The 11,372-nt window shown below is 33.2% G+C and overlaps 1 protein-coding gene and 1 pseudogene across 1 annotated transcript; both read left to right on the forward strand.

Annotated features, from left to right (window-relative positions):
* Window positions 1–4: 4 nt before the first annotated feature.
* LOC110669657 (uncharacterized) lies at window positions 5–1,960 on the forward strand. The gene is made up of 5 exons (XM_021831399.2): window positions 5–98; window positions 488–633; window positions 848–997; window positions 1,106–1,337; window positions 1,491–1,960. Exons 1-5 carry the CDS (start codon window positions 5–7, stop codon window positions 1,958–1,960), a joined length of 1,092 nt encoding a protein of 363 aa, XP_021687091.2.
* Window positions 1,961–3,702: 1,742 nt separating this feature from the next.
* Window positions 3,703–11,312, forward strand: LOC110639660 (wall-associated receptor kinase-like 9; annotated as a pseudogene).
* The last annotated feature ends 60 nt before the right edge of the window (window positions 11,313–11,372 follow it).

Here is an 11,372-nt window from a genome sequence, read left to right on the forward strand (position 1 = left end):
ACAGATGACTGATACAGTTAAAGAGCTAAAAGAAACTATAAAAGAGACAATGGAGTCTAAGACTGCAACTATGTGTACTCTTTTGGGAGATCGCCCAGGTTGTTCTATTGAAGAAGTTATGAAAGATGTATTAACTTTGCCACTTATAGAGAAAGGAAGCGATATTCATTTTTTCTACACACTATTACTTGATCAAAAGTCAAAAAGAGAGATGTACAATACTCTCAAAGATGCAGAAACAAAGTGGAAATGGCTTCAATTTCATTTCTCATTATGGAATAATGGTGTGTGGAAGCCTTCTACTTAGTAGATGCTATTACTTGTATTTGCTATTTTTCTTATTTTCATTACTTGTTTGAACTCTTAATTATCAAGTTTGGCATTGCAATAAAGTTTTAGTATAATCATGAACTTTTAAAGTTAAAATATTTAGTACTTGATATTAATTTATATATGAGGTTTATTTGTTTTTATTTTTTCTTGATAGATATGAATGTTGTTCAGCGAATGATTTGGGATGATGATGACGATGAAGTTTGGCAGACAACCACATATGCAGTTGATATTATATGTAGCTATTACTTGTCTTATATTCATAAAGAACCTTGTATGGATTCATTCCATACAGGACTTGTATGGTTACAATAAATAATGAGAGGTAATGAGAGAAGATGTATTAATTTATTCAGAATAGATAAAAGACACATTAATAAAACTTTGTCTAGACTTAGAGTGTCATTACAAATTAAAATGTTCTAAAAAAATGACTATTTTAGAAAAAGTTGACATGTTTTTATATGTTCTCGCTTTGGAAGCTTCAAATAGGCAAGTTTAAGAAAGGTTTCAGCATTCAGGAGAAACTGTCAGTAGGAACTTTCATGAAGTATTAAAAGCAATGCTGTGCTTGTCAATTGATATAATAAAACCGGATGCACTTAATGCTCAGAATATTCTCCCTGAGATACTGAATGATGACAGATATATGCCTCATTTCAAGGTATATTTTTCAAATTTTTTTCTTATCTTTATATGCAGTACTATATTACAAATATCATTAAAAATCATTAAGTATTTTAATTTTAAAATCTAAACATTTGAAAAATAGGACTGCATTGGAGCAATTGATGGAACTCATGTGTCTGCTTGTGTTCAAGAAGAAAATTTGATTCGATTTATTGGTAGAAAAGGGGTGCCTACCCAGAATATTATGGCTGCTTGTAGCTTTGATATGCAATTTACATTCGTAATGGCAGGATGGGAAGGTACAGCTCATGATGGACGCCTTTTCCAGTATGCTATCAATAAACAAAATTTAAACTTCCCCAAACCACTACCAGGTAAATGCGTATTTTATTTTCATTTTTCTCATTTCTTTTTTCAATTGGTCATAAAAAGGCAAGTACACAGATGTACACAAATATATACACACAAACCTTATACTATTATACATTAATGATTTGTTTTTTTAATAAAATATATTTCATATGTAGGAAAATATTATGTAGTGGATGCTGGATATCAACAGATTGAAGGATATCTTGCACCTTATAAAGGTACTAGATATCATTTACCTGATTTTCAACGTGGTGTAAGACCAAGGGGACTCAAAGAAATTTTTAATTGTTGGCATTCATCTCTAAGATGTTGCATTGAACGAACTTTTGGAGTTTGGAAGGCAAGATGGAAGATATTACGAACAATACCTCCTTATTCATTTTATGTACAAAGAGATATGGTAGTTGTGTCCATGGCATTACATAATTACATTCGAAGAAAAGCGTTGGCTGATCCAGCATTTGAGCGATTAGATAAAAGTCTAAATTTTATACCACCAGACATATTTCGTGATGCAGATGACATTCAAGCGGAAAAAAGTAGTCAAGAAAGTGGAGCACTTCAAATGAATGCATTACGTGATCAAATTGCTTGTAGTTTAATGTTGGCAAACAATGATTATTAATTTTTTTAAATAAATATTATTTACTATAGTTTCAAATATATTTTACTTTAAAATATTTAATTTTTATTTATATATTTCAATAATAATTAAATTTGTTGAAATAATAAATTAATAATATATATTTATTTTAATAATAAAATAATTAGCAATATATAAGAAATTAATAATTATATAATTATTTTAATAATAAAATAAATTACATGATACATACCCTTATTGGTCATTTTACATATAAACAGTAGCAGTCAACATAATTTTACCAAATACTTAACATCAATTAGTTATTATCAGCTATCAGCTAACAGTAACAGTTATCAGCTACCAGTTATCAGCTTCACCCAACAGTTAAACTAAACAGGCCCCTAGTGTTGGACCGAAGCCGGCAGCAGAGGGAGGCATACAAGGGCTAACCTTAGCCCATCAAATACACGAGTACTAAAATGGTGCAGAAGAGATGATAAGGAATCTTGTATCCTCTAAATGCTTATACATGTAAATACGTTCTATTGTATTATATTTATATACATTAAAATAAAAAAAAATTATATTTTTCTTTTAATCTAATTTATATATGATTAAATATACTGTTATTAATTATTAAGTTAATAAATATTATTAATTTTTTTAAAAAATAAAAATTAAATAAAAGTACTTTTAGGATGATTTTAATTATATTAATTATACATTTTTTAATATATATTTTTAAATATATTTATTTTTAATTAAATTTATTCTAAAAATGTAAGTATTATAATAAAAATAATAAAAATTAATTATATATTATAATATATTATTAATTCTTTATTATGATAAATTATTTATATGATAAATTAAAATATTAAATTATGAATTATAAATTAAAAAAATAATAATTTGTAAAATAAAGATGTGAAATGAAAGCCTTCTCCCTTGGCCACTCCAGCAATTCGCGGTCCTTTGTGGGCCCACAAGAATAGTTTTTAATTATATTTATTTTAAATTATATTTTAATATTTTAAATTAAAGTAAATAGCATATAATTAAAAATAAATTTATTATTAGTAGTAATTAATGACGCAAAGAAATATTTATTTTTAAAAGTATGATTAGAGATAAATTTATCTGATTTTAAAATTAATTTTTTAAAAATAATTTTTAGTATAAAGTGTTTAAGTAAATTTAATTTGTCTCTAAAAATAATTTTAGTGACAAATAATATAATTTGTAAAAATATATAGAGATAAATTTTTTTCTTTTATAAGTTATTTTTATAAATAAATATATTTGCTTTTAAAAGTTAAATTAGTAGCAAATATTAATTATATTTATTTTTAAAAGTATGATTAGAGATAAATTTATCTGATTTTAAAATTAATTTTTTTAAAAATAATTGTTAGTATAAAGTGTTTAAGTAAATTTAATTTGTCTCTAAAAATAATTTTAGTGACAAATAATATAATTTGTAAAAATATATAGAGATAAATTTTTTTCTTTTATAAGTTATTTTTATAAATAAATATATTTGCTTTTAAAAGTTAAATTAGTAGCAAATATTATTTATATTTAAGTTCAATGGTCAATGAGACAAATATTTATTTGTCGCTAAAATACAACGAAAATAAATAATTTTTTCAAACAAAATTTTAAATCAGCAAACTTGGTGTAGTGCTTGGCCTTGGCCAATAATTTTATATAATGTTTATCAATTTAACTTGAAAAATAGTTTGATAATGATGACAGGTTAAAGAGTGACTGACTGAGTAATGCCATGGAATGGCCTGGCCACAAGGTTTCCTAATTCAACTTTGGCAGGCTGCGAATTTGTACAGGAGCAAGTAATTGGAAAAATCTTAGAGCTAAGAAGCATATATGACTAAACCTGAACCTGAAGTGTCTATCTGAAGTACTTTTAACACCTAAACTGTAGCTTATCTATATTGATCTACGTCCTGTGAGAACGGATAGGAAGAGACAGAGAGTGGTGATCATTGCTCTAGTGGAGCTTAGCTTCATTTCGATGCTACAGCTAACCCAAGTTCAGCCGGTGGAACCTTTTCAATACAGATGTGGTGATGTTGGCGTACGATTCCCATTTGGAATTGGAAAAGGTTGTTGGCATGAATGAGAGTTTTCAGGTATTCTGCAACTGCTCTTTTACACCTCAAAAGCCTTTCTTAACAAGCATCAACATGGAATTGCGGGGGGTTTCCTTAACAGGCCAAGTTAAAGTCAGCAATCCAGTAATTTATTCCAATTGCAGGGCTCCTCTAATAGAACAAGGTTCTCCCTCAAGTGCTTCCAACAGGTTTACAGCCATGGGTTGCGACAATTATGCTATGCTTGTCGAGGATTTTGGGAATAATTGGTGGGTGATTGTCAATTTGTCGCAGGGGAGTTAATGCAACGGGTTGCTACACCATTCCTCCTTATGTCCAATATTTTGAAGCAAACATGACATACCCCATTAGCAACAGGGACGATCGCGGTGGCAGCAAGTCCGCTTTCATGGTTAAACAGGATTGGGTTGCGTCTCTACCAAACCCAAGAATTGAGTATCCGAGCCTCATGGATCATGTTCCTGCGGTGCTTGACTGGGCTGCTGTTGGAAATAGCTGAACAAAAGTCAAGTTTGTATTCGCCGGGGATGTCAAGGTATAAGTTATCTAATAACTCTTCTACAGAATCTACACCTGATAAATGGTTGCTGAGGACTTGGGCATTAGGCGTTTCAATTCTAAAAGGTTTCTGAGGTTTAGTTTTTGCTTTATGTTTACAGATATTGGCAGATGCACGGATCCAAGGAACCATTACTAGCCGACTGTATTGTATGTACAGCCCACGAGGGTACAGTTGCAACTTGCAAGTGTCCTCCTGGACATGTCCATTACGATAGCTCCGGCATATGCTGGCCGCCAAATGACTTTTTTGTTGGAAATTCTCGGGCCAGGACAAGCATCATTATAGTATGCAAGTTTCTTTCTTTAATTACATTATTTTTTTTATTATGAAATTTAATAATTCTATAAATAAAAATTTAGAATCTCTCTTGGTCCCTTTTATTTAATACAGTATCAATTAATCACATAAAAATAAGTAATTATATATTTAAAAATGATTTATAGAAGCTTATTGGTAACGGGTATACATCCAATCTGCTAAACCTAAACATACATTTATATTTTTTTTTTCGATTTATATGTTCTTTAAATCTGCTTATAAATATGTAAGCCTTATAAAGCAGGAACGGTTGGCCTATAAATGAAGAAATTTCACCATTGTCGACATCCTTAATTGGAATATTATTGTTTAAGTAATAGATCAATAATCAAGATGGTGTTTCTGTGATTTGCACAGGTTGTGGAACAGGACTTGGATTGTTGTTATTGCTTACTGTTATGTGGTCATCGTACAAGATAATAAAAAGAAGACGAGCCACCAAGCTTGAACAAAATTTTTTCAAAAGGAATGGTGGGTTGTTACTACATCAGTTATCTTCTATAGGAAGCCACATTGAACAAACGAGACTGTTCACTTTTGTTCGAAGAAAGAATACAAGTAATGAAGGAAAGGATTGTGTATTTGTCAGTGTCTTATTTACAAAGATATTACATCTATTTATACATGAGAATATGAGCTAATTTAGACAAGAATAATAAGTGCTGTAATTATGCTACACAAATCTCCTATAATCATGCTAATTGCTGTAATTATGCTACACAAATCTCCTATAATCATGCTAATTGCTGTAATTATGCTAACACCCCCCTTCAAACTTAAAGTGGTAGCATAGGTGCCAACTTGAGTTTGCTTAAGAGATCCTGAAAGTGAGTGGGAGGATGCGTTTTGGTGAATATATCAGTGGTTTGGCTGACAGAGGAGACAGGAATCAAACATATGGTGCCATAAGCAACATGATGACGTATAAAATGACAATCAATTTCGATGTGTTTGGTATGCTCATGAAATACATAATTATGAGAAATTTGTATGGCACTTCTATTATTGCAATGAAACATTGTAGCAGAAGAATGAGTGACACCCAAATCAGTTAATAATCACCGTAACCAAAGTAATTCAGATGTAGCATCAGTAAGAGCACGATATTCAGATTCTGTGCTAGAACGTGCAATAACAGTTTGCTTTTTGCTACGCCAAGAGATAAGAGAATTACCCAAGAAGAAACAATAACCAGTTGTAGAGCGACGATCTGTCAGATCACCAGCCCAATCAGCATCAAAGTAGCCAGATAATACTAGGAGGAGGTAGCGGAAAAGTGCAAATCATGAAAAAGAGTGCATTTGATATAATGAAGGATTCGAAGTACTGCAGAGAAATGAGTTGAGTGAGGAGCAGACATAAACTGGCTTACCAGATGAATAGCATATGAAATATCAGGTCAAGTAACTGTGAGATAAACAAGACTCCCGACAAGCTGTTGATATAAAGTATGATCATTAAGAGGAGTGCCATCAAGAGGTGTAAGTTTGCAATTGAGCTGCAATGGGGTTGATACTGTTTTGCTATCAGTGATGCCTGCTCGAGAAAGTAAGTCGGATGCATACTTGGCTTGAGATAGATAATAGCCATCAGAATTTTGAGAAACTTCAAGACCCAAAAAATAGCTGAGAGAACCCAGGTCTTTCATTTCAAAATGCTGATTGAGATAATATTGTAACTCTGAAATACCAGATGAATAATCTCCTGTTATTATCATATCATCAACATAAAGCAACAAAAGAACAATACCACTTTCAGTTCGGTGAGTGAATAATGCAGAATCATGTGGACTAGAGAGAAAACCAAGTTGAGCAAGAGTGGAACTAAATTTGGCAAACCAGGCCCTGGGATCTTGTTTTAATCCATATAAGGCTCGCCGAAGTTTGCAAACCTTATGAGGAGAATGATAACCAGGAGGAGGATGCATATAAACCTCTTTTATTAAATCACCATGAAGAAAAGCATTCTTGACATCCATCTGGAAAAGTTTCCATTTACGAACTGCAGCAATAGCTAAGAGACTGCGAATAGATGTTAATCGGGCCATTGGAGCAAAAGTTTCTTCATAGTCGATACCATACTCTTGAGTGTACCCTTTGCCTACTAAGCAAGCTTTGTAGCATTCAATAGTTCCATCAGAATAGGTTTTGATTTTGTAAATCCATTTGCAACCAATAGGGGTCTTGTTTGGTGGAAGATCAACTAAATCCCAAGTATGAGTTTTCTCTAAAGCCCCGAATTTCACTACCATAGCTTGCTGCCAAAGAGGGTCAGTACTTGCCTCATGATAAGAACGAGACTCATGAAGGGTTGCAATAGTAGAGTAACAGTGAAAATCAGAAAAATAATGAGGAGTTTCTCTTACACGAGTAGAACGACGAAGAATAGTGCTAGGAGGAGATGCAGGCGCAGGTACTGGATCAACAACTAGTGCAGAGTCAACAGGGGCAGGTGTACTTGGGCTAATATTGAGCACATCACAATTACCTGGATCAAGACTTGAAAACAGCTCTTTGGAGGAGTCAGTGAAAAATAGAGAGTCAGTATTGATAGAGTGATGAAATTTGGAAAGAGAAGAGAACATAGTATTGTCCCAAAAGGTAACATGACGAGAGATGCGTAACTTATTAGAAACAGGATTCCAACAACGATACCCTTTGTGTTCAATGCCATAACTAATAAAACAATATAGACGAGCACGGGGTTCTAATTTTGTATGTTCATGAGGTTGTAAAAGAACAAAAGGAACACATCCAAAAAGTTTAAGGATGGAATAGTCAGAAGGTTGTCCAAACAACTTTTCAAAAGGAGATAAATTATGAAGAACCAAGGTAGGAAGATGGATAATAATATAAACAGTATGAAGAGCTGCTTCTCCCCAAAATTTTTCTGGACATGAGGAAGAAAGAAGAAGAGTACGTACAGAATCAAGAATATGGTGATGCTTGCATTCAGCTCGCCCATTCTATTGAGAGGTGTGGGACAAGAACGTTGAACAACGGTGCCTTGTTGACTAAGAAACTGAAGTAAAGAAGAATCTCGATATTCCATGGCATTGTCTGTTCGAAGAATTTTAATGTCACAAGATAACTGAGTTTTAATCATTTTTGCAAATGTGATGTAAATTTGTGATAACTCAGATCGATGTTTCAAAAAATATATCCAAGTAAACCGAGAATAATCATCAATAGATATCACAAAATAACGAAAACCATTTATTGAAGAAATAGGAGAACGACCCCAAATGTCATAATGAATTAAACCAAAAGAAGTGTCTGAAGTAATATTATTATGAGAAAAAGATAATGCAGGTTGTTTTGCAAGCTGACAATTTAAACAATTAAATGACTCAAACTTAGTAGATCCTAATAATCAACGAGAAATTAAAGGTTGAATTTTACTGGCAAAAGCATGACCAAGACGAAGATGCCATTGGTGAATGGAGGAATTAGGGATTGTAGCTGCAGACACAAATCTCTGAGGAATATGTAAAGATGCAAGCTCAAATAATCGACCCACTCTGCGACCCTCCCCAATAATCTGTCCCGTTTGTGGATCCTGTACCTGGACACCATGGGGAGAAAAAATAACATTTAGTCCTTTTTCACACAACTGACCAACAGAAATAAGATTGAGTGCCAAATTAAGGATATAATAGGTGTCAGGGAGATGAAGATTTGAGGTAGACACATGACCAGTATGTGTGATGTTCATTTTAGTACCATTTGCAGTATGGATTGGTGGTAAGAAAGATACAGGTTTTGCAGAAGACAAGAATTTAAGATTAGTGGTCATATGATTACAACATGCATAGTCAAAAAGCCAATAAGAATTATCCGGAGTGGCAGACATGATAGCAGGAGAATTAGAAGAGATAACCTGTTTAAATAGTGCCTCAAGATCACTCATGGTGATGGCAGTAGAACCCTCAGTAGCAGCAACAGCAGTGACAGAGGAAGATCCAGGCTTTGAGACATTCTTGAATTTAGAATGCCTTCCTTTTGGTCTTGGACGGCGTGTGGGACAATGTTCAAGAATATGACCGTAGCCATGACAATATCTGCATTCTATAATAGGACAATATGCAAAAGTATGACTAATTTGATTACAATTCTTACAGAGTTGATTGCCAGATTTCTAATATGAGGATCGAGTAGTTGCAAGAGCAGTTTCAAATTGAGGAGTTTTATCCAAATTGAGACGAGTCTCTTAAAAAATAATCTCTTGAATAGCAGTATCCAATGATGGGAGTGGATTTCGATGTAGCAGGGACGCTCAAATGGCCTCATATTTTGATCGAAGAGCCATTAGAACTTGAATGAGATGAAGATGATCTTCACTGATTTTGGCCTGAGATATTTGATTCCAAATGGGTTGGACCTGGGCAAGAAAATCGTTCGCAGATTGACCTGTTTCTTATTTCAGATTATGAAAAGTAGTCCACAACTGATAATAGTAGGCAAGTCCAGTGGTCTAATATCGAATAGCCAAAAAATTCCAGATTTCTTTTGTAGAGTCATAATTAGCAAATTGGATGTGGATGGACGAGACAGAGGTATTGTGAAACCAGGTGATGATCTGATGATTTTTACTATCCCAATCCTCAAGACGGTCAGCAAATTTTGCATCAATTTCATCGTTCTCTTTTGTCGGCGTAGTGATATCTCCTGTAATAATACGCCAAAGCTTGCGACCTATCAAAAAACTTTTCATTCCTTGAACCCAAAAATTATAGTTGAAACCAGTCAGAACTGTTGCAATAGGTTTTGAAATATCAGATTTTTCCATTGATAACAAGATGAGGAGGAAAATTGGATGTAGAGTCATAATTAGCAAATTGGATGTGGATGGACGAGACAGAGGTATTGCGAAACTAGGTGATGATCTGATGATTTTTACTATCCCAAACCTCAAGACGGTCAGCAAATTTTGCATCAATTTCATTATTCTCTCTTGTCAGCGTAGTGATATCTCCGGTAATAATACGCCAAAGCTTGCGACCTATCAAAAAACTTTTCATTCCTTGAACCCAAAAATTATAGTTGAAACCAGTCAGAACTGTTGCAATAGGTTTTGAAATATTAGATTCTTCCATTAATAACAAGATGAGGAGGGAAAAAAAATGGTATAATAATAGGAATGAACCAGAACAGGTTGTAGAGAGAGAAGAGAGACCACAGAAACTAGAAATAAAAGTTTTACGGCTCTGATACCATGTTAGAATAAAGAATACAAGTAATGAAGGAAAGGATTGTGTATTTGTCTGTGTCTTATTTACAGAGATATTACATCTATTTATACATGAGAATATGAACTAATTTAGACAATAATAATAATTGCTATAATTATGCTATACAAATCTCCTATAATCATGCTAATTGCTGTAATTATGCTAACAACTTCGAAGGAATTGGAGAAAGCAACTGATCATTTTCATGTGAATCGAATCCTCAGCCAAGGAGGTCTCAGGGAACAGTTTACGAACGAATGCTGACAGATGGAAGAGTTGTAGCTATCAAGAAATCTAAAGTAATCGATGAAGCTTGATCGATTTATCAATGAGGTGGTGATTCTATCACAAATTAACAATAGAAATGTGGTTAAGCTTTTGGAAAATGAAGTTCCTCTGCTAGGGTATGAGTTCATCCCTAATGGAACACGCTTCCAGCATAAACAAAACCAAAATGAAGAGTTCCCAATTACGTGGGAAATGCATTTGCGGATTGTCACAGAAGTTTCAGGTGCTCTATCCTATTTGCATTCTGCAGCTTCCGCACCTATTTATCACAGAGATATTAAATCTTCAAATGGATCAGAAATATAAAGCAAAAGTGACAGACTTTAGCACCTCAAAATCAATTTCTATTGATCAAACACATTTCACAACTCTAGTACAAGGAACCTTTCGATAATTGGATCAGAGTACTTCCAATCAAGCAAATTTAGAGAGAACAGGGTAGTTATTGTTGAGCTTGTAATTGGAAAAAAAAAAAAAAAACTCATCTCTTCGTTAAGATCTGTTGAAGAGAAAAGTTTAGTTGCTCATTTTCTACTTTCAATGTAAGAGGACTGTCTTTTTGAAATTATTGATACTCAAGTTCTCCAAGATGGCCGGAAAGAAGAAATCATTGCAGTTTCTAAACTTGCTAAGAAATGCTTGAATGGGAAGAAAAGACCAACAACGAAAACAGTGGCAATGGAGTTAGAAGGGATTAGGGCATCTCAAGGAGCTTTGTTTTATGAAGAGGTTGATTATTTGGAAGGTGAATATAGCGGGCCATGGGATGTTGCTTCGTCTTCAACTGGATCATTGAATAGCGGTATACCTAAGCGTTTAGACGTGTATAACCTCTACTTTCTAATAACACATCTTTGATAGAAGAACAAACATATGCCTCCGACGCACTGCATCAATCTAATTAAAAATATTGTAGTT

This window comes from Hevea brasiliensis, chromosome 16 (genome assembly GCF_030052815.1).
Source record: "Hevea brasiliensis isolate MT/VB/25A 57/8 chromosome 16, ASM3005281v1, whole genome shotgun sequence".
NCBI lineage: Eukaryota > Viridiplantae > Streptophyta > Magnoliopsida > Malpighiales > Euphorbiaceae > Hevea > Hevea brasiliensis.

Coding starts and splice junctions, on each gene's coding strand:
- LOC110669657 (XM_021831399.2), top strand. CDS start 5: ATGACTGATACAGTTAAAGAGCTAAAAGAAACTATAAAAGAGACAATG. Junction 99..487: donor TCTTTTGGGAGATCGCCCAG/GTTGTTCTATTG, acceptor TTTTCTTGATAG/ATATGAATGTTGTTCAGCGA. Junction 998..1,105: donor GATATATGCCTCATTTCAAG/GTATATTTTTCA, acceptor TTTGAAAAATAG/GACTGCATTGGAGCAATTGA.